Below are 24,450 nucleotides of genomic sequence, written 5' to 3' on the forward strand. Positions count from 1 at the left end.
AGCAATTTAATAACATAAGCCCACCATTCTTTCGACCTAAACGGAATAAAATCTCATAGGTCATCTCTAGGTCTGCCTAGACTGCGCGTCAGCTACTGCCAAGGTCAAGTTGAAGCTATTTCCACTGTGCGAATCAATAGAATAATTCGACGTTGCAACTTACGTAAAACTTTAGTTGATAGATCGTAAATTTGATTTCGAAGATTATAAAATATTCAGCGGTGGAAAATGGCCCCAGAGGTGAAAGTCCTGGCCTAGTTAAGGCTCAACGATGTAGGGACGTTTTATTTTGCATACATAGGCCTGGTTCGTTTGTCTATCGTACACGTTCTCATAATTAGTAATTAACAAAACATGATTTTAGCCATCAGTACGTAGCGTGTGGTGGTAAGAGCTTTGATGTAATGGTAAGAAGTAACTTTACTATAGATGCTAAAGGTTCAATAGGCCTAACGAAGTGGTTGCGTGTGCACCTTTTGAACGCGTATGGCGACTATTGTACATGGTTCAGCTTCCTGATACCCATAGATTCATCAAGATACCATGATGTCAACAAATGTTACCTTTACTAGCACTTTTGCATAAATTATCGTCCAAATTCATTCAGCACATGGATCTACGCCGTGTAGCAGTACAGTATGGTCAGCGTTTGGATAGCGCTGAGAAATGCCGCTCGCTGAAATCCTGCTTCTATCGACATACACAAATCGTATATAATCTGACTAGTTTTCCTTCAACTCCACTTTCCAATGTGAACTTTAGATTTTTAAGCAATTTCCTATGAGTGTTCTAAAGGAGAGAACCGTCCTATTATCGATTGTCTGTGTAATCGGGGTGAAACGTAAACACGTACAATGGGTCGACACAGGACCAAACACCGGCATTTCTTGGGCTGATCATTGGGTTGTTATGGGTTCTAAAAAAATATTCAACAACCGCCCGCAGTCTCCCATCCTACGAACCATGCTACAAGAAGCATCAAATCAGTTATCGCCCAACATCGTGGACCATGTTCTTGTAGCTCGGCAACATCAAATAAGTCTGTTGAGGAACTTTAACTTGACAATTATATAGAAAATAATACGATGATTTTCTGAATTAGTCTTCCTGTTTAGAGCAAGGGAATGTCTAGATCAACTTTGATGTTGCCTGAACATCCACATCTTTGTGCCGATAGTCATAAACAAGTTGTTTGGATTTATAGCTGCCACAAGTATCAGACATGAATTTATGGGACGCTTTGTTTACGATTTCAAAGTCATGCAAATTTTTTACCTCTTAATTAAATTAGCTCAAAAATAGATCGTTCACACCCAAGGCACTCCGTGTTGCGCGTATCGAAAAACATTGGGTAATCCATAATATATATATGATAAGCTACGACGACTTTCTGCATTTATGACAAAAATTTATAATCACGACCGGGGCAATGGCGCGGCATGCTATGAATACGAAGTTTGATTTTTGGCTTGTTTTTTAGCTGAAAATCCGCTTCGAGGCTGGTTATTTATAATTTGCTAGTCTTTAGTCATGCGGCTTCTGCATGCCATCGTTTAGCGGGCCCCTGCCGTGCGCTTCGCTAAATCCCGAGATTTGGTAAGCTTATTGAGAAATAAAATATGCCAAACACTAGGCAACAACATTTGTCTGTCCAGACCCCCCTCCGCACGATGCCCACTCACAGCGGCCTTTCTTTTTTTTCTGCTATAATCAGCAATAAAAATGCGCAAATGTTGTGTGTCGACTTCATTTATTTATTTTATTATTATCTTTATTTTTTTTTTTAATCTATTTCGACGACGAAGACGTCTTCGCTTGTTGCTTTCCTATTATCGACTACATAGAACATACGCTGAGCAATTTTCGACAGCGGTCACTAGAAACGCTCGTCGCTTTAATTCAGGCACACTTTTTCCATTCTCTCAATCATCTCTTTATTTACTTCTTTTTCATTTCGTTCGCGGGACCGTTTCGCCTCCAACAAAACAGTGATGACATATAGATACGCCTATATCTGGCACCGGCTATACTGCATACATCGTCATCACTACTAAGATCATTGTTTATTTTATTGCTATTATTATACAATCACTGAAACCATTACAGTCATACCATAGTGCACTAATTTGCGGACATGCTTGTGTGCATGCCCCATATATATATATATATATAGAGTTTCTCTGTCTGTATTCTGTGTAAGCAGGTTATCTATCGTGGAATATGATAAAACGGACGTGTTCAGGTCGTGGCAGTAACCGTACATGGCTAGGCCTTATATTTTGCCGGACTAAGGTTTCGTCATTACCTCCTTCATGCCTACAGGTCGATGCTACTGCTGTTATGATAATATTGGTTCGTTTGATGCCTGTTAAATCTCAATCTATCGACTGATGACGACGGTGAGGCGGTTGAGAATCGATCTCCGTGGGTCCGACTGTTTGTTGACTATGTTTACGTTGCTCGAACGTGTTGTCATTATGTGACTTGAGACACTTGGATTCAAAGTTTTTTTGTTCTGCTGGCGACAGGCGCACTTTGATTCGTTGCGGTAGACCATGAAGATGCCGTTAGTGCCGTCCATGCCGCCGTTATCGTTGTGGTTGTCGCTACTATTACAGTTACTCCTGTTGTGTTGATATTAGCGAAAGTTAATATCAAGGGTGACGTTCCAAACGGTTCAAGCTGCAGGTGTAGGGCGATATTTTCTTATAACAGGTGCAATTGCCGGCCGGTAAAGTTAACACAGAGAACGCGATGCTGCTAATGGTTGTCGTTTTGTCGTAGACCTCGTTTTCGTCGATGTCGTGGCCGCTGGCACGCGATTGAACGGCCGAGCATGGCCAGCTGCTGGCTGTTGACCGGATTATCCGCTGTACGACTGCTATGACGCGTCGATTCGAACGCTTTCCAACAGTACTGCTTGTCGCTTGCCATTTTTCCCAATCCAGTCTTTCGCACTTCAGCTACGTCCCTTCCATTGGCAACTTAGCTTATCATCTTGTCACTTGCTTCAAGCTTTTTTTAAAGTTATCAGACGTCAAAATATCACTCGCTAATTGACGACGACGGAGGCGCCCTCTCACCTACACATCTATCCCACGTTCATCTTCGCTTGTATAACCCTTTCACTATAGCGATGGCAGCCGTTGATTCTGGTTTGATCGTTCGGTCGTTGGCCTTTAGTCCTTCGTTGACTGCGTTCCTGTCCTACTCATTTCAAAACAAAGGTTGCAGGCGGTCGGGTTAGCGGACGAGTCGACATTGTCCTAATCGTCCTAATTTGGGCAAAACAAACGCATTTGCATTGAGCCGTACTGCGGTGGCCGATCGATTTTCGGCTGGCACGTGCGTACTGCCTCTTCTATACACGCATTCAAATGTAAACACACTCGCAAGCATTAACCTTGTGTTATTTTGGTACTCGTCTGGCGCTAGGACCACCATTATTGCTATAGGTAGGAATGGTTCCGCGTCTGAAAGGTCGTACCAGCAACTGCTTCGTTCGTAGTTACCGCAGTAGGACCGTCGTTTCGGGCGATACTCCTTGTGGGTGGTGCAAGCGACGATATTGTCCTGTTCGTCGATTCCACCCGAAGATCATCGTCCATTGTCGTGTCCGGATGTTTCATGCTCCGCGAGTTCAGCCCGGCGAAATGTTGTTCTCTGCGGAGTCGAGATCTAGGCTTCTTGAACAGATCCCCACCAAGGATCATACGTTCGATTACGGCTAATGGCGCTTCGCAGAACAGGTACAGAATGTAAGCGCATAGGAACGAGGCCATTGTGACAGCGAAATAGTTCATCATTTTAGTGAGATGATTGTACGCGATACGCTCTTCCTGCATCATCAGCTGAGTGAGCAGGATGACTACGTGCGAAAGGAAAGCGCCGTATGAAAGTCTACTTAATGGTACCAGCGCCCGCCAGGACAAAATGTCGTTAGCAACTCCCGCACGACCTGTGGCGCATGCAAAGGCTACCCAGGCAACCCCAAGTGACCAGGCCAGACGATGGAAGACCGCATACAGGATGCACTCCGCACTGCTGAAGTCGACGTAATCCACCGAAAACCAATCGTGTGGTTTGAGCAGAACCGTAAGATTTAAGCACGCCGCAACCATCCAGCAAACAATCACCGTCAGCTTTTGCATGCGAATCTTAGGCTGTTTATAAATGAGGTAACCGAGTACGATTCCAACATTGAATGAACCAACATGCGCCCAAGGCCGGAATTGAACAAGATTCGTTGTGTTAACGGTGCTATCTATATTGGTCGATGTGAATACGACAGTTGGTTGAAGACCCAAGCTAACGGTGGTATAGGCAATGTAAAGGATTGTGCTTATTGTCGAAATGACAGCAATAAGCACACCATGTTTAGGGCTTCGTAACATGATGATAGGTATGATAATTAGTAGGCCGTAAAGTTGATAATCGATGTCGATGTACCACAAGTGGCCAAGGCACATGTCGAAAAAGGGCACGAAGTTGTTTGTATGCAATAGGACTCGCCACCAGTTTTTCTCGCAGGATTCAAGAAACCGGGCTTTGTAATCATTCATGATGGCGCCGTCGCCCAATAGTGGGACAAGAAGCCAGATCCCAACGATCAGCATCGCTGGAACAGTAAGTCGAATGTAACGACGTAGCAGAATCAGTGGTACAATAAACCACATATTCTTGCAGTTCTGCAAACTTCTCTGCACGTTGTAACTCATCAGGAAGGCACTGACAAACAAAAAGGTCTCGACCGATGGAAACGCGTTTGCGATAACTGTGGTGAAGACACTATCAACGAGGCTGATGACGTTGGATAATGAGGTTGTTCCTGTGGGATCAGCGATGAGATAGGTATGCCCAAGAATGACCCAAGCTGAACTGAAGAACCTCATTCCATGGATGAACATTAGTTTCTGATCACTGATGTTTCGTGGCTCGGTGTGTAAAAGCTTTTCGGTGTTAGTCACAATTGACATGCCAAGTAATATTTCTATCAGTTTGGCGAATATGTCTGAGTTCTTTTCCAATTTCGAGACGGCGTCATCCTGTTTGGGATTACGCGTAAAACGACAAACGACGTCGAATACTGTCGCAGACCCTACTATAAGGAACAAAATCGAAATAAGCTTGATAACTGCACGTTGGGTCGAATTTGATGTTTTCTCGCCTTTGGCTGTGCATCCTCGAATTGTGACAGTGGCCTCTATTTTTTTTGCCATTATAGTAGCGATATAGCTTATGTCTTCCTTTGAACAAACCGATGGGATACATATTGAATTTCGCATACCCTTGAACATGCTGTTTCCGACATAATTGAGCGGGTCGCGTCTGCCAATCAGCATGCCCACGGCTTGAAACCTATCAAGCACTTTGGGTACGAGGGTGTTATTTGCCATGTTAACGTAGACGGTACAGAAACGACCCGTAAAATCAAGGCTGTCATCGATCCGCTTCCGAGCCACTACCTCAAGGCATTCATGGAAGTTACCAAGGTCTCCGAGGGTACCTCTAATTAATCCCGGAGCAAGTTTGCCAGACGCATCAAACATCTGCATTGCCCACGGTTCCATTTTGCGTAGACCCAACGCAAACTTGACGAGAGCAGCCGAACAATCTGTTGAGATGTTTGGATCAAATCCGAATTGTGTCACCGATGGTAGTGCTCGACGGTAGAATTCATCAAACATCTCGTTCATCATTATCTCCATTGGTCCGGGTACGTTCGAATCGACCGTCGTTGAGTCCTTATTTGTAGTCGTCTCCTGTTCTTTGGAGTGCGTCGTGGAGTCGCTATAATCACTGCCATCTTCACTACTCACAATCACTATCACGCAAGAGGCAACTAGCACTAACGCCGTCAGGCTAATCCAAGGCCGCCGCATTTTGCTCTGTATTTTGTAGGGGATAGATATCCAATAAAGTAATATTTTGTAGACAGATATATATGCTGAATCACCACCACGCAGTGACGAAACTTCTTAATAAAATGTGTTAACCCTCTTAAAAAATCATAAACCCTTCAAAGATGTTTTCACAAAATCGCACCACTTCAACTGTACCGCAGCTTCTATGCGAAAAGCGGACGAAACGAGACGATCGTACTAACCAATACTGATCCGCCAACACAAGAATGCTATCTAGATTTCAAGCCTTTTTAGAGGACTTCACGCTAGCCTTCGTTCAGGAGGCGTCGCTTAACCACGCGTATTTCGATTATGCGTACTCATGTCTGAAGGCGACTCCTGCGACAAAGCGTCAATGAGAGATGCCGGATCGTCCTGTCGAACTCACGTCGTGGTTTAACCCTGGGTCGCCCGTTAGAAAGCCCCGGAAAGGGATCGCCGGCCCTCGCCGCGCCAACAACGCACCAGACAAAGGCTCAAAGACCAGGAGCAGCTAACACAAGCACAGTAATAACAATGGCTGCAGCAGCAACAGCCGCAGAAGTTCAGTCTGCGCTGTCTTCCGACGTTCACCAATTTTCGGGATTTTACGGTTGGAACTATCGTATGACAGTTCCATCACAAATCGCGGCTGGCGCATCCACCGCCGTCAGCGCTACTGCAGTGCTATAAACTAGCGGCGTAAACATCTTTAAGTAAGGTGCCGTCGACGACGCACAAAGCTCAGCGCGCGGATTTCTTGTCGCCAGCGCAATTGGCGTAGTTCTGTTAGGGGGATCGGCATCTGAAACACGCCTCTAATGCGATGGCAGCGCATGTCAACGTGCAGTCTATACATTCGCTCGCGTCTTGTGTGCGATAATTCCAGGTAGGTTACGGCGACTATCTGCTACTAGTATTACCAACACTTCTGCTGTCGCTAGTATATCAACGACACTATGATCGTGCGTAGGTGGGGGCCCATGCCGAAGATGAAAGCGGCAACGGCAATGACAACGTCACCGGGTGAGTTTTCACATCTGCCATCTGCTGGCAAGCATTTTGTTGTCGTTGATAGCGACGCGGCTGATGATGCTGTTGTTATTATTGTTACGTAGATGATGCGTCAGACAGGTGGGCACGCAGGCAGGCAGGCCGGCGGGTATGTACAGGATGTTGTTGTAGGAATAGAGGGATGCACCGGGACGCTGAGATGCCGTCGGCCTACCAGTTCGTCGGCGTTTCAGTTTGTTAATACCTCAGCCTTGCAGGTTGGCCACAAAAGCCGTCGAATGTGACATGGAACGCGTGACTGCCCCTCGATGCTGGTGAAGCCGTCGGGCGTCGATTGGCGTGCCGCCAGTAATGAACGATGTTACGACCAAAAGCAACAGCATCACGCGTCAAAAGGAAAGACTAAGAGCAAAACTCGGCTAACAGAGAAGGCGAAAAGAGAAATCAGGTGATCAAGGTCAAATATTAAGGGGTCCTGTAGTAATTCGTCACACTGTTTTGGAACACCTCGTGATCGAGCGACAGGCAGACGTTGCCTGACAATAAAACTTTGTGACAGCGACAAACAGATAAACATGTGCTGAGAACCTCTAAAACGACTAAATACATTGCCTGGTAGGTTGTATGGAAAAATGGCCGGATCACACTTCGACTGTTACTAAATGAGATAAAGCAATAACACGGCAGTGGCCTCAATGGCACCACAAAGATGAACTATTAGTGGTCACGCTGGTTTTTGATATTGAAAATGAAAGAGCAGTGGCTTCTTATAGAATATAACAAAGTAATTACTGTTCATTACGAAAATTTTCGGAGAAAAATGTGTATTTTGGTGACGGGAAGCCGCCCCGACATCAGCTCACTAACTGAATCATTCATTAGACGTAACTTATCTGGCAAATAAATTTCTTGTAACTATAGCCATTATAATAAATCCATTCACAACCGATATCTTTACGTTTATATATTCTGAAGAATGTGCTTGCTTTTATGTAAGTCATTTATCATTTAAATGATCTTTTGTTATAAACGTTATTATTTGTTTTTTCATTACGTAATAAGAAATTCCATTACGTAAGCAGTCTCATCCATTATGAACTCGAATGATTTTCTAATGAAAAAATAGAGCTATACAGGCAAAGATAATATGACCTTTACTACCCTTTTCAAGTTCTTCTGCTAATTATATAACAAAGAAGTCGAAGCTGCTTAAGCACTGTCTTTCAAGAACGCCTTTTTTTGCCACAAGTTAGTCACTTGGAGCGCACGTACATGCGTTCCCTCTACTGTTTGTATACCGTCTGAGGCACACGATCGTAATGTGGGAATGGTTATGAAGATGGGCAGGTACGCAGTACCTGCCCATCTTCATAACCAGCATTAGCCAAACATTGAATTCACCGACTAGATCGCAGGAAATTGCAAGATCCGTACGATTTGATCTGGTAAATACATAACTGGGTATATTTATCATAGAACAATCTGAGTATGTATGTGTGTGTCTCTGGACAACGTTTTCTTATGCTAATCATCCGGCCCCTTCCTATACTTGCGTAAGATATAATGCCGTGACCCGCGTTGTCTGCATTTCAGTATCGGTGGAAGCCCGCCAGCGCGGCTCAACTCAGCGGTGGTAAAATCTGAAAGCACTGGTGCGTTATTGGCGCGTACCGCTACCGCTACCGCTGCCGCCATTACCAACACCTTCACCAGCAGTGTAAGATTAATTTTGATCAGATGTTTCCCGCGACCGCTCCCCGATTTGCTCAGACTTATTTAGCATAAGTTTACGTATGCCGCGTCAGCGCGGCGCGCAACTGTCTTCCATTACCTTTATCGGTGGGCGGACTTGGACGCCAAGACGAAAAAACTGTGCTTACAAGGCTTAGTTTCATCTAATACTTATGCTCTACAGAACTGCTTGATACATACAGTCACAACATCACGTAGGGCTACAAATTGATGGCGATGGCAACAACCTCGTAGTGAAAAAGGTAATGCTGGTAACAAAAATCAAGCCTGCAATTTATCAGCGTTACTGCTAAGAAACATATTCATCCACAATTAGTGGCATCATTGAATCGAATGAGGTAAATGATAAATTCGGACTTCAACTAGGTATAACGAGTACACATGCTGCGTTGGAAAATGGAGGAGTTACAGATACCTTTTCTTATTATTATTATGAGTACGGTTAATCTTGTCCTTCGTGCGTTCCTTACATATATCGAAGGAAGCTCAGTCTGAAGGCTCGTTGAAGATAGATATCCGTTGAAAAGCTCTTCTACTATGTCGAGTTGTTACGCCACAGAACGATAATCTCTCGATCCATGTGCTTGTATAGAATTAGGTTGCCACTCTGTCTAGCCACATAACCTACTTAACTGCTCTGAATTAATTGTACTATTCCTGCTCTAACGAAAAGTTACAGGTTGAAAATCATCGTTGGCAAAATAAGTCCACAAAGGCAAAGGTATAAACCGCACTGGGTTACCACAGGATTCTTGTTTCATGTTAAATGCTATTGAAAAGATCATTGTACATAACTGATATAGGTTGGCTTCCAACAAAAGCTAACTAGGGGTAAAGTCGATTAACTGTACCTTAAAAGTTTCAGAACGGAACTATTATTATATTATGGTTATTTGTAATGTATTTTCAACTTAAACTTCGGTTGATGATTTGTATCAGTCAAGCCTACCGTTTTGTTTAGTGAAACGCTCCTGAATTGTACGCGATTCGTAGTAGGTGTAATGTGGTACCCGATCTGACTCCGATCTAAAGGTGCAACGCATTTCCAATGTGCTGCAGCTGAAATCGGACCACGTCTACAAAGGCTCAGCTTATTTGTACCGGGGCACGTCAACACGATCTAGATATTATCGATAATATGTTATCCTTCGAGGAACCTACGCCGTGTGATTTACCTGTTTCCAGAAGATAATTATGTAAATATTCATCGATAAATTCATCCCTACCTAGTGAAGCTTTTTCTACTTCAATGCACCGCAACTGATTATGCTCATCGAGTCAAGTTCTGTTGACAACTGCTATTTAAGCAATATAAGCTTACGGCGGATTGCAGATTTTAGCGGCGGGCAGGCCACATTAAAATGCAGCAGAAGGTCCTGTGCTTTATAGAACGCAAGATAAACATGGCCCGAGCACTTAAGGTAAAACGTTAATTATAACGTGCCCCTTAACGCTGTGTTTTAACGGTAAGGACAGACATGTTTGAAATGCTGCTTGGTTAGTTTTCTTGAAGCAAATTGCATATAGCAGATTCCCTTCAAACGTTAAGCCTTCGCCCAGCTTCTAACGATTCGCTGTTTTATCCGAAGCTTTTTAAAAAAAAATTCAGTTGGTGCATTTTTGATCACTTGTAGAAATAACTTATGTATATAAGTAATTTTAACTTTTTATTTTCTTCATAAGTTCGTAATACAGCAGATTTCTACAGCAGCATCTAAACATCACGAGCGTTATCGATTGGTTATTCTTTGAGTTTTAAGAATTATTGAACAAACAAATTTCAATGTGTTTCAGCTAAATGTTAGCTTGTTTATCCTTGCCCGAACACCAACCGCCGCATAAATTTCCCAGAGGACATTTACGACGACGAGTCGACGGCTGCGATGCTCCGGGATGAGGTACGATTTGACTCTTTCCCTCAACATATATATTCATACATATACTTTGTTATGTGCCTACATTAGATCGGCATCGAAAGTCATTAGTTATCAAGGCGGGACCATTGGTTGTTCCTTGAGAACTGATTGTTTTTGCTAATTATCCCTGGCAGAAATTCTAAGCTACCGCGGCCTTTAGCTTTGCAATCATCAGCACCAGGATCGCTCCCCGTTATCATCACCATCAACGTCACTCAGTAATCTACCAGCGCCAATGGTGAACAGCTTGTCTAAGGTAGCCAACTCATGCTGAACGTATATCCGGTATTCTTTCGTTTGACTTTTTATGGGACATCTTTTTCTTTGGTCATCATTGAACAGACGGCGAGGCTCGCCATGATTATCGCCGGCATCAGCTCCTCCGGCAGCAGCCACGACGGCTACGATATTTGAAAGGTTCTCAAACCGAATGACAGTTGGCGAAGCGACCAACAAATGAAGGTCGTTTGCGGTAGAAATAATTTCGCCGGCGCTGCTTCACCGCGACTGTACAATACTTAAAGAAAACGAAATCCTAAATGTCTTACTGCGACGATCCACTGCTCATCATTAGTGTGCTACAGTAGACGCTGTGTTATTAACTGTGAGGTTACGAGGGCAACGTTGCCCCTATAGATAGAAAAAGAGACTTGGCTGTATAGTGATTATCATAATTGGTAATGTACGCGCCCAGCGGATAGTGGTGTGATGAAAGGCATAAAGTTGCTTCTTCTCCAATAGAACTTCTTTTCGTTGTTATCCGATGGTCGAACACTGAGTTTTTAGCCACTTCACGCCGACGATAAACTTCGGACTTTGGAACGGTCCAATCTAAGGCGCAGTTAACGGTTCAGTGGCTGCTCGAAGGGGAGATGTTGGCATCACGGACACGCACTGAGGCAAAATTCCATGCACCCCCGTAGATCGACATTGTGGATCGGCAATCTAATGAACTGAAAGGAGACAAAGCAATGGAAAGAAGTGTCTTTTTTCCTTCATCTCTTGAAGGTCGGCTTTTCGATTATTATTCAGTAGCGGATCTATCGTGGGATCATGACCGTTTCGTGTAGTCGAGTGGAAAAGCCCACGGGATGGAGTGGGCGGCAGCGTCGAAGACTTCTGAAGGATTTCGCTTCAAATCTGCTTTGGTACACGCAAATTGACGCGGTCCTATTCGTTAACAAATATAAAAGCCACTGTTGCTGTATTTCGTGTCTGTGGCTATTTGTTGTATAGTTCATCGACAGCTGAACTTCATGGATACAAATGCTAAGTTTTCTTAGTGAATACGTAAATAAATATGTAAAAGTATTGATTTTAATACCTAATCTGCTGCTAATTATAGACGAGTGCAGCGAGTTTTCTAAAATGATACTTTTTAGATAAATTATCGATAGTCATTATACTATTACAGCCAAGATAAAGGGTAATAATTGAGTTAACCAAGAGAAATTTTAGCTCCTCGTGAGCACATTTACATCATAGACCTTTTACGAAGTTCGTAATCTGTATGATCTTCAACGATAAACGTTGTTATAACATTATTTTTCAACCAGCCGCTTCAGTTTTAATGGACTACTATTCCAATGGCCAAATCGTTTATCGTTGTCCAATTTATCTGCGCAAGTGTCATGATTGACTTTATACTAACAGGTCACGATTTACTAATAGTGATTTTCGCATATGTAGGCGCCGTAACGCTTGAACGGGATGCAGTGGCGACTTTGGCCTGCTCGTTCGCCAGAAACAGTCTTAATAAGTCGAGGCCTTGAGAATGCTCAACCCATCAGCCGACCTATTCGAGTTAGGCAAGCCCTTCGGACAGAAAATATTGACTGAATAAATGGCCGAACTTTTGCCTCGAATTGTACCGCCAATCAACATTGCTTTAGACGGCTGGATACTTCCAATCATGTGTTTTGTTCGTTTTCGAACCTACATCGCCTTATCGGGTTCAGTAGGGAAACACGTTACCACTGTACCACCACGGAGTAAAGAGCACGATTTTATCGATCTGTAGTCGTGTTGGACCGCCTAGGGAAATAAGCAGATCATTGGCTAGCTAAAGCTCAGTTTTGATCAGGTAAGCCACGCATTGCGACGAGAGCTCGCATCAAGATAGCGAGCCCGCTCTGGCAAGCACTCGTTTTGCGCCCCCACAGAAGCCACGATCATAACTGGAATGATTAGCAAGACGGAAGCGGAAAGAGACGCGTTGCGATACAGGACACGGAAAGCTGTAGGATGGAAATATGCCACACAATGACCGGATCGGAAACTCTATAAACGAAATGGAAAATATGACTTGGTAGAGATTAACTGCAATATCGACACGGGGCGGTTTAGGTTCGAAACCGGGTGTAAACACGCTTCGTTCTATGCTCGTAGAGGCCAGCCGTCTAAAGCAGTGATTAACGGCAACACTGCCTGTAAAAACTCGAAGCATCTATAGAAAATTATTCTGTAGAAAATTATTATTAAAAGGTTATGTAGGGCTGGGGCATATGGCTGTGAAAAACTGATTTGTGCCAGGCAACATGCAGAATTAAAGACTTTAGAGCTAGAGACTAGCCATATGTGTTTACATTCAGGAACAGTTTATTGATCCCCGCTACCATGCTAGTACCGTTAGAGACAGCTGGTTTATAATGGTGTTCAGCATCTAATCCAGTTGCCTGTCTGCGCTAACGACGAAAAACGAGGCAAAAAATAAACCTAATATCGATATTCGTGTAGAATGCTCACTGCGTCGTTCGATAGCGGTAGAGGAATTGCATCAGCGACCAAGCAAGCGCTATAGTTATAATGCGTGTAATGTAATAATGAAAAATCGCGCTATACCAGTGATATTAGCGTTTAAAATATTAAGTTCAACGCGTTCCCGTTGCCCTGAACCAATTGCTTCATCCCTTTCTCTCGGTCTCCCTGTCTGCCCGCACCGCGCGCTATATCGAAGACATCCCCCAATGACTTTGCCCGACGGCTTTATAGAGGAAGCAAGCTTCTACGATATCAATCGTACACCTAACACTAAGGGTATGACAACGGGAAAGAATAGACAAAAGCATTTTGTTTCGAGAAACGGAATCTACTACGAGGTTGAAAACATCTTGTCAGTCAGTTCAACACCGCTACCACTATCGACCCGGGACCACTAGCCAGTGTGACCGATCGCTCCGCTGATGGCATCTGCAAGTGACGAATCATTGTAACCAAATGGATAAGCAACGGTTCTACGAGAGAGCTGCCTTCGAAGAATCCGCATGCTGAATGGGAAACAATTTGTTATTTTCAATAGTGCTGCATTTTCATTGACCTTCTCTATTGTAGGATCCCAATTCAGTGTCCCCTACACTGATAATGCGAATTCTGTCACGCTCTATCCAATACGTGCATGCGAATGAATGCCCGCGTAGCTACTGATACGTATATCCGTGTAGGGACGTGACGGTAACATTGACGGTGACAGCGTGTCTACGTTCAGACTGAACCACGCCTATCTAATTGATAATCTTACTCGACAGAAGCGAATGGGTTTAAAACTATTAGCCATAAAACTTAGCTATTTGACGCCAGATGCACAGTGGTACCAAATTCTTGCTCTCTAAATCGGACTGACGAAGGGGAGTGCGAGGTGATTGTCATATTTGGTGAGGTCCGCGATGGCAGCCACTCGTCGGAATTGAGCACGAGTCACGCAACGATAATAATATAATACTTCTACGTAACATAGGGATGAAAGCACGTTATCGGAACAAGAATGATGACTTTGAATCCTATATTAAATGAATACAATGAATGTCGAAAATACGTAAAACGTTAATTTCTTTACGTATATGTATAGATATTTATACTGTGAATAAACACAGAAGCTTACGTGCGTAATATCTGTTGCTAGACTACGATGACCGAGTCCCATGCCAATACCCATAGCGTAAGTACGTAAATACTGTGCATTAATAGTGTTGTTGCGTATATATAATAGGACACGGGATCTGTTTATCGCGTCGAATGGAAGTAAATAAGCTACAGCGCTCCGACGACGCTTGGTCGAGCCACGCCATAGAACATGGCCAAATAGTCTATGTAGCATCGATTCACTATTCACATTCGCAGCTGTATATATCACTTTCAGGTATCTTTAAGAAATAATATATATATATATATATATATATATATATATATATATATATATATATATATATATATGTATAATAAACACGAGATTTCCTTACAATTTTGCCGCAGACGCAGGCAGAATCGACCGGCTTAATTTTGTATAACATCTGAGCCATCCTTACACCGTCACGATGGGTTATCACGGCTTGCCACGGTGTCGATATTGATATTCGTGTAAATGTGCAGTTCTTCAATGGCAAAAAATAGTAATGTCAAGAGTTTAAATAGTTGCCCCACCGCACGCGATGACCGGCTGCTTTTCGCCCCCTAGTATAGCCATAGCGCTGACGATAGGCACATAACCTTTTGAACAGATCAAATCCTATCTGGATAATTGGCGTGTTTTTAGGTTAGGTTCGCCTATGCGTATGTGCAAATCACGCTGGTATTCTGAATGACGGCCGTAAATGCCGTTAGTTGCTGGCTCGATTGTCAATCAAACATTCTGCTGTTGGGCTACTGGTAGACAGATGAGGCTCAGCCAACAATTTTTGTGAGCTTATCTCAAATCAGGATCAATTTTACGATTATCCGCTAACCGTTAACGACGCTGGTAGCTTCGCCGTCTTGCCGTCGTTGCTACCTTAGAAAATTACACCGCGATCTGGGTTCGGGTGGGTCGACAACAATATCAAACGGAACCTTGCGTTTATCGCCAGGTTTATGGCGGAGACAACTAAAGTAGACACAACACAAGTACGAGCGCAAATTCAAATTCAAAATCTGCCAGCCAAAAATGCATAACGGGTCCTACTTTTGTTCCCCGTTTTCTTTCGATAGTACGCTGCGATGGTTAGAGATGAAGGCATTTCGTCACAGGAGGAGGAGGAGGAGGAGGAGGAGCTGCGTGGGGTATACGTATCGCTACGATGACACTCAATGGAAACGACGAATCAAACGTCCAAATCGTGGGATAACTTCTGCCGGATCTGCCACGTTGAAAAAATTTAATTGCGATTTTTTTCCTACGAGCCTTACGTTGGAACGGATCGTGAACTCAGAGTCGGTGCTAGATTATTATGGCCCGATTCGTGTCTGTAGCTATCCGTGTTCGACTTCGACAAGGAAATTCACCGTACTTTTAGGAAATTACGTCGTCCATAGCTTTGACGATTCCCTTGTCGATAAAATGGAAGTTATATTTAACTGAACCGGCCAGTTTAGACTATAACGGTTATATGATATAAGCATGGTACATTATGGATTTCCCACTCCAGAATGCCGAACACCCAGTGACAGCCAGAGCGAACCTGGCCGACGTACCGTAATGGCTTGCTTAATCTTTCACTTACGAATATATATATGATGTCTACTTGTATAACAACCGTTTTAATACTCGCTCTAGGAATACCAACGCGAAAAAGTTCGGCCCGTTTCGTGTCGACGCATAAGTGCGGCCGCTATCCGTAATTGCCATAGCGTGTTAACGAATGGCCAAATAGTATTTTTGTACAGAGGTACCGGTATGGGCCTACAAACAAATGCGCGCTTTTCGGTCTGTGCTTGCTTTACTAAAAGTAGCTGGTTGACGACGAATATACAGTGTATCTGAGAAATCAATGTGATATTTTTGTTACTTTGCTCAACGTAATTATTCTTTATGTGTTTTTCTCCGTTTAGCTAGAACGTTGCTGGGGGCTTCCAATCTTCGAGAGCATCAGGCCGGTGTGCAATACGCTGTGATTAGTATCCGGTCGCCTTTTACGGATGCCGCTTCCGAATGTCAAATGCAGTCGCATAAATATAGAATGCTATTATAGCGGACCACATTTCAAAATGTACACGACTGACGAGAACAAAAACGTTATCGTTCTCTTTTTTTTATTCAACTGATAACCATTAGTCGGCCACGCGAAAGCCGAAAGGGGGAAAGGTACGCGTTATGTTATTACATATATATTACGTAAACAAAATAAAAATACAGTGGCGAAACAATATATATATATATTGGTTGGATAGCGTGAGTTCATACGCGACAACGGTACTTTTTGCTTATCTCTTTTTGAATCTATTCAATTTCATAAGTATTCAGAAGCAGGGCTAAAATTTTAAGTACTTTAGTCGAAAAAACGATTCTTGTTACCGTTACACCGTTTAATTACGTATTCAGTTAGTTTGCTCACGAAGTTTTCGATGTCCCAGCGTACGCCACACGGCAGGCGCACAGAGAATGTATAATCGAAATTCAAATAAATTACATAGTATTTTGGTAATATATGATCGCATGTACTTCGGAGGATTTCCTTCTCGAAAGGACGATTAGCGTGAGAACGTTCATGTCAAAGTTGAGCAATGAACGGCCAGCTCATTCCGGGACCAACTGCAGCAAAACGTAGCATCAACGTATTGGCGCAGATCTCGCTCGCAGTCCTCGCCGAGTTCCGTAAGAAATGTGCTATGAATTACTGTACTATGAGCAAGTCTAGTCAATGAAGTAAGAATGGCTTTCTTCTCCCCGATAGTCTAATGTATAGTTGTTCGTTCAATTTTTAAAGTTGCGATCGGTACCCGACATGTCGTGGCGAGGAAACGTAAGTGAGAAGATAATCGTATGGAAAACTCGCTGAGTCCTATGCTGATTAAATCAATTCTGTCTGACTCAACATACAGATCAAGGCACGTGTCTCGGCAAAGCGCGTGTGAAGCGCCATAGTTTCTTTAGAATCATCCTGAAATAACTTCTATCTGTCAGCGTCCTTAAGCGATCTGGCGTTAGACAGAGGTAACAATGGTAGAGAAAAAGGACTAACGAAAAAAAGGTGCTGGTGTTTTTCAGTCGTGCAGATCGTATGATTTCGTATTTCAGATATGAGCGCCGATACAATCAAAACATATATACATATACATGTATATAAATTCCAGTTTGCGTTTTAAGGAACTGCCAAGTCAATATACATACGTTTTTGTTATAATTATTGGCTGACAAGCCATTTATGCTCCGTTTGGCCAAATCTCCCTATATTCGCGATATTTTGTTGTAGAGACAATGCAGTACGAGATCTAATGACACGCTAAGCGGAACTGAAAGAGAAAGTTCATAACAATAAGAGTAAAAATCACGATGGCCATAGAAGAAAGCCATTGTTTACTAGCTATATGGTAATGCAGTTTGCAAAAACGGGTCACAGTAAATCAACGATGGGGTATCTGTTAATTATTATTATCATTCTAAGCTAGGAGCATTATTTTTTATTGTATGTTCATGTCATGCTGCATGTGCACGATGGTTCGAATCGTGGCAAGATTTGCGTACTGATCGATGTGTCTTTACGCGCATTTAGGAATATGAAACCACACTGTTTTTTGAAACGGCCGAACGATGCTCTGCCGATCACAGTAATCAGTTTTTATCGGTCGGATTCGTGGAGTGAACATCGAGAATTGAGGAAAAGCTTAGACAGTTTGCTCGATGCATTGTTCAATGAATCAGTTAACTTCGATCGGTATTGGCTGACCAACATACTGTGTGCATTCACGATATACTAATGTGTGTCTTCAGTCCACGTCAATCTGTATCGAACAGTTATTCGAGAACATTGAGAGACAAACAGATCGCATCGATCTTCAGCCGTAAGCCAACGGCTTCTTCGCTCATATCGATTGCATGCTGACGCATTGAAAAGCGATGCTACTCATGAGCGATCATCGACACGAGTTAGCGAGTCCCGATTGATTTCATTTATCTACTCCGTTCGACGTAGACATACACCGTTTCCATGCTCTGCTGATCTTCATCTTATGAGTTATTAAATGATAGTTATATGTGAATGCCCTAACTGAAACTCTTCGAAAGAGAGGACAATTTAGCTTTTTTTTCGAGCAGTTGATGGTCCACTGTACAGCTTTCAGGCTGATTTGCGACTCTGTGGCTGATACCATCATATTCTCGTAAACTGCAACATATCTCGCTAAAATAATTAAAGTAACCATAACTGGGTACATAGGTGATAACTAGGGAAGCCGACCAGTTATAATAATTATAGTCATAAATCTATATCCATATTATTGAAAGACGAATTATCAATAATAATACTAATAATAGTATGAGTACAATGTGACCCCTCGATATCTTTCATCTTAGGTAGATCACGTACTAAGAAATATTCCCGGAGAAGAACAACGCAATGAACGCTGCTTCGAGCTACAAAGTACCTCTCCTTTTCGGCGTTGATAGTTAGGGTCTTAGAAGGATTAGTTAGGAGCTTCAGATCGGTGGCGTCTTAATCTTCACGCGGTACATCAATTATAGGTCCTTCTGTTTTCAACTGAACTGGCATCCGCTACTGCCGTCAACAATGCCTTCGACCGATAAGTTTTTCCGACTACAAAATTGTGTATGCGCACGCCCAGTTTCGAAGCTAGAGTAACCCACGTGTAATACAAACCCATTTTGTATCCTCAAGGGGGTTGGGTGCTGCATCGTACGTGAATTAAATAACTTAATGGGGATTAGACAGTGTTGCTGAAGATGAAACTTGGCTTTTTTTCGTTTTGATTCTTTGCGAAGTGAATACGTGATATTCCTGCACGAAGTTGCACACATCAGCACGAGTCGACACAAGCAACGTCTGGCACTATCGGCTTTTATTCTTCATCTTGTAATCGAATAAGTATAATTCAAAATAGAAAAAAAGATACATTATGCATAGCCCATGTCACGCTGGCAGCTAAATTTAGGAATTAGAGTGGGCAAAACCGTAAATATTTTGTAGACTGCATTCCTTGCACGGCTACATGTCTGTCGCACGTCGCTGTGCTGAGCGGTAACAGGCTGATGAACACTACTCAAGCCTAAGCGGATAAAGCGGCCCTATACGTTTTAACGGCATCGTTTCACATCACGCACAACTGTCTATGTGCTGCTTACGGCTGTTGTTCCATACAGAACATTAGCATCTGCACCGAATACTTCTGTGCGGACTTGAGGTACCGTGCAATGTAACGTCTGACCGTTCGTCGTGCATGCACACTACGTAGCATCATGAATATCGCTACAGATTACAACGGAGAGGTGGAATGAACATATGAACACTGGATGCTGATTTATCTGTTGTTGCTAGATATAAAACATAGAAATGACCAGAAAGACTTTTTCATTTTGTATATATTTTGCTTTATTCGACCAACAAAGCCTCAGAGTGGACAGATAACGGCATGATGGGTTCGTATTAAGAATAATAACGTGTGATTATACAACAACAACAACCACCGCGATCTGAAGTTTTTTTTACTGCTCTTCCTAATATAGGCTCGAATTCATAAATGAATTCTACTATTATTATAATTATCAATATTGAATTAAGGCACGAGATTTCGTTACATCGGACATGCATACTAAATCTGTGATTGTCTTTTGGGTGCGGCAGACACTAGCCATAGAATATCTATAAATTTAGGATATGCATTCGAGTGAGGCCCCCGTAAAGGTAAATACTTGTGACAGAAAATTTAAAAAATAATATAACATTAAATATGTCAGCTTTATTTAGTAAATGGTTCGAATGCCATGTTCATACATCACAACGCGTAGGTGCGTTATAATATTGATTGCATTACGTATTCAGGTTGTTCTGCAAGAATTGACGGCTAATATTAATCTATTGCGCGCTAACACGTTTCATCGTTGGTCAAATTAATACTCTAAAAAAACATAGATCTATGGGCAAACAACGTAACTCAACGCAATAACACCTCGCCTCGGCCTCGTCAGACGCCGGATGATGCAGTCAGCAGATGTACATCATACAATAAGTAATAATAATAACATAAGGTCAGAACCGCAGCTCATTTTCACTTCGATGTACGAAACGTTTTTGTTGGTAACGCGATATTGCGCAGCCACCGCATCAATATTGCCAGTTTATCCATTTCGTTCAGTGTATCGCAGTATTTCAGGCAGGCCATGCCAATAGAGACAAATGAGCCACCTACTTTAGCTTACTTTTTACAATGAATAACTCATCGACCAGACCCAAAGCCTATTGCAGTGTGTCTTTATCAAAAGAATTACTCAAACTTCGTTTCGATATTCAGTATACCATAATTGTTGACGATTTGGTTAGGATTGTACACAGAACAATTCAGGCTTGTATTATGCACTGTTGTTGGAAATATAAATAGCAGTTATAATGATATTTATAATAGTATCCCTATAACATACGGACCTTCTACGCGTTTGTTTAGACGATATCGACAAGACCAAAAAAAAAAACGTTGGGGCACTGAGCATGACCCGAACTCTCGAAATTACTCTTGACTCACTGGGTTAAACATCAGTCCCCGAAGCAGACGAGCCTCGCTTACTTTACAACGTTACATACTATAATAAGCCTACATGAACATTATCGCTGTGTGTTAGTGGGCCGCAAGGCAAACGTGGACCAAAAGCTGGCAAGGGCGGCTAATTAGAGTATCGCTAAATGCCATATTTACTATGTAACCCGGCTTTAGGTCACCAAGGTAAAATTTTATTCGTAGGAATCCCAAATCAATGAAATTGAAACTAAACAACTCTTTATCTTGTCTTTTAGATTTGCTGTCAGGTATCAAATAATTGATAAGTTTGGTGACCTGCGTAAGTAACAGATTTAAATTTCTTCAAAATCAAAACCAGGCTGACATTATTATGTTGTTCTGATTGTAGCTTCTAAATCTTTTTTACCGCGACGTACGAACGCTTTTGTTCAGCCACTCTAACCCTAGGCAACTATTGTAATAACGTTTTAACTCAGAAGTATATCTCATATATTCTTACCTTTATGAGATTAGGACAGATAATTTCAGGATGCGATCGAGGGTACTTTTTATCCTTGTATAATACCCAACTGTTATGAAAGAAATTATCGCAACGAACAGTGTTGCTGAGTGTATTTTTATTGCATACGTGTACATTGTACACAAAAATAACAAGCACATTTAGAACATTCAGCCAACGCATAGCACGTAGAGCAAGTCCCTAGCCTGATTAAAGCCGCATTTGTTTACGTTAGTAAAAGCTGCCTCCGCTCGATCTTGATAATTTTAATTATTTCTTAATTATAAATTTAACTATGTAATATATCGTGAATGTGCTTAACCAAACGAACAATTTCATTTCAAAAACATCCCTGGCGGGAATCGAACCCGCGGCCTTTGGATTAGAAGTCCAACGCGCTATCCACTGCGCTACAGGGACATGGTGTATAGACTCGATGTAGGAAAGATGTTATCCAATAAAGTAACCGTCTGGAATTTCCAAGCTCGCCACTGAAGCATATTTCAACCAATGCTTTAAACTGACTCCAACCTAACGTTGAAAATGACAAAAAATATCTATCGTAAAGTAGATTACCTCACTTCAGAAGACTATTTTGAGGTGTGATGTTACGAACAAAAAATTATATGACAGTGTTTATAAATTTACATGACAAACTTTTATCGTCTTGTTTAATAAAATCTATGACTTATAACCGGCTATGTTCCAATGGGGCTGTGTGCATGACATAGCATATTATTGCCCCGTAATGGGTCAGTCGGGCCACATTTGCGTACCATATTTAAATATGCATGAGGTGGTTTAGGTTGAACAGCGTGCGGAGATACGATTGCTTGCACTGCTAAGACCCACAAAAGGCCAAATAACTTAACTAACTATAAGTGAAATAAAGATTGGCTTTAATGCCCTGAGTTGACACGCTAGCGCATTTGGATTTGGTACGTCTTTACCAAGAACCTGCGATAGCACACGTTAGCATTTTCAGACGACACTTACTTAAATAGCATGGATTACTTTTTTTTGTAGAAATCAAAGGCTTATTTTTGCTGAAGCAGTATTGTTAAATTGTTTGACGTAAAATTTTTTATTAAAAATCCTACGCAGAAAAGCACAGTTTTCGTGAATATTTTTTTTTTGTCACAGCGCCCGACGACATTTACACCACGCAATGTAATTACAATGAATAACTTGATTCATCCGCAGTAACTCCTGTCCTGAAAATGTGTAAAACCGACCCCTACGTCAAATTTTCGGCCATTAATTTGTCTCTAACTATATTAGGTGAAACCTTGTTGGACAAAAATAAACCTTAAAGTCTCTAAAAAATCAACTAGAATTTATGCAATGAGCCACGTGCCTTGAGGATCGAGAATACGGTAGTGTATTTCCACAAGCAGCGCATGCGTTATTTCTGCACCGTGAAACAGCTCGCCAACCTTTCGGCTTTTTTTTTTTTGTATGCCTGCGTAAAATCCTTTCTAATTAGATCGAGTGAAAAATTCTCGTTGCAGCTGACAGATAGCGCTAGTTATATTCCCAAGATGGTTACTTTGACCGCTGAATGTCGCTACCTTTCGATTATGATACGTTAGTTTCTGCACTACAGAAATATATCCAAAGTATTAATGAAACAGAGATATTCAATAAAAAAGGAACGCTTTGTCGCAATTTCGTAAACGACCAAAGGGGAAGCCTCCCTTGGTCGCCTCCCTCAGGACAGGTTAAGGCGACTTTGATTGAATATATATTCTTGAATACAAAAACGAAGTGCGTCTTCTTTGTGTTATCTAAAACGCCATCATCGCTCCCGCTCCACCTTTGTTTGCATGTAGCCGACATTGAGTTTATTCTGGTATAGTAATTAGCGTAATTTGATTGGTATCTTCCCTAAACAAGAAGCGGGATTGGATACGACCCAGTGATTTCCGTGGGCCGGACCCGTATGTGCGGCAAATAGCTGACTTCCCCTGCTGGAAAAGAGTTATGTTACTGCAGCTACGGCTTGCATGATTTCTTAATCGATTACTAGAACTCAGCCTGCAGTAACAAGACATAGCATTTGATGATTCGCCTTTGCTTACATGTACATACTTCGGTATCCTCTAAACGGCACTTATCCAACCTCTCCAGGTTGGATTTCAAACAAGATAAAGGGCCGAATGAAGCAAATTCTATGGAACCAGTTTGGATTAAATGTAAAGGAACAAATAGATGAATGCTGAAAAATGATAAATAAAGAAAAAAAAACAGAATTAGAACCATACGTAAGCGATCCTGTTTTCAGTTGCCTCTACACCATCTTATAGTCGTATTACACCTTTGCACCGAAAAATGCTATAGCATCAGTATTTTGAATAGTGATAAATAATACTTTTCTTATGTCCTGTCAAACGTTATTAAGATTAGGCCTGAGGCCTGTGACTCAGAGGAAAGACAACATGTTATCTTAAAGAACTGAAAAAGGTGCTTGTAGGTTCCCAGTTTTTCTGGTCTAATGCACTATGCTAATTCTGCTAATTAGTAGCTCGATGAGGCAAAAATTATAAACAAGATAATATTATCACCATCGCTATCAGTTCGGTTTATCATGTTCCATTGAACTAGCATAATTGTAAAGCAGCTAAATAGCATACAGCATTCAGCAAAACGGACGATGCACAATCATGTATCAGCTAATTTCCTCGTATGTACACGAGGGTAGTCCCTACCAGTTAATGGAAATCAGAAATGTATGGTTTCATGAGCTGTTCTTCAATCTGATTCATTCTGATGATAACAGCCGAATGCTGGTGTCTACGTGCCCATCAGCACGTCCCTATTTTCATCGTTCGTCAATCTACCGTTTAGATTAGCCACTTACGAGATCTGGCGGCAGTAGGAGGATCGTTTCGACGATTCGTTTCTCATGCATTACGCTCTCAACATAGAAGCAGGTGTCAGCTGTGCTTATGAA

The 24,450-nt window shown here is 42.2% G+C and overlaps 1 protein-coding gene, 1 long non-coding RNA gene and 1 other non-coding gene across 37 annotated transcripts in view; 1 reads left to right on the top strand and 2 right to left on the bottom strand.

Annotated features, from left to right (window-relative positions):
• LOC111249415 (uncharacterized) overlaps positions 1-16,680 on the top strand; it is a 39,056-nt gene extending 22,376 nt beyond the window's left edge. Inside the window, exons 4-6 of one of the 18 annotated variants that reach the window (XR_015325692.1) lie at positions 8,490-10,069; positions 10,443-10,546; positions 16,364-16,680. This is a non-coding gene — a long non-coding RNA (uncharacterized LOC111249415). Of the gene's footprint in view, positions 1-8,489; positions 11,886-12,253; positions 14,635-16,363 lie in introns of those variants that run through there. The other 17 variants (XR_015325695.1, XR_015325694.1, XR_015325686.1 and 14 more) reach the window with 17 other exon arrangements.
• LOC111249414 (nose resistant to fluoxetine protein 6-like) overlaps positions 1-21,928 on the bottom strand; it is a 39,944-nt gene extending 18,016 nt beyond the window's left edge. Inside the window, exons 1-3 of one of the 18 annotated variants that reach the window (XR_015325673.1) lie at positions 21,498-21,928; positions 17,643-17,764; positions 9,598-11,517 (exon numbers count right to left, since the gene is read on the bottom strand). Coding sequence is in view for 2 of the 18 variants with exons in the window: in XM_022803259.2 (XP_022658994.1) it covers positions 3,450-5,882 (2,433 nt within the window). In the remaining 16 variants the exon portion in view is untranslated. Of the gene's footprint in view, positions 1-1,733; positions 7,316-9,597; positions 11,518-16,815; positions 17,765-18,837; positions 19,760-21,497 lie in introns of those variants that run through there. The other 17 variants (XR_015325666.1, XR_015325663.1, XR_015325662.1 and 14 more) reach the window with 17 other exon arrangements.
• Positions 21,845-21,917, bottom strand: TRNAR-UCU (transfer RNA arginine (anticodon UCU)). Its single transcript has one exon. It is a non-coding gene; the product is annotated as a tRNA-Arg (tRNA).
• Positions 21,929-24,450: the final 2,522 nt, after the last annotated feature.

This window comes from Varroa destructor, unplaced genomic scaffold (genome assembly GCF_002443255.2).
Source record: "Varroa destructor unplaced genomic scaffold, Vdes_3.0 BEIS01000004.1, whole genome shotgun sequence".
Lineage (NCBI taxonomy): Eukaryota > Metazoa > Arthropoda > Arachnida > Mesostigmata > Varroidae > Varroa > Varroa destructor.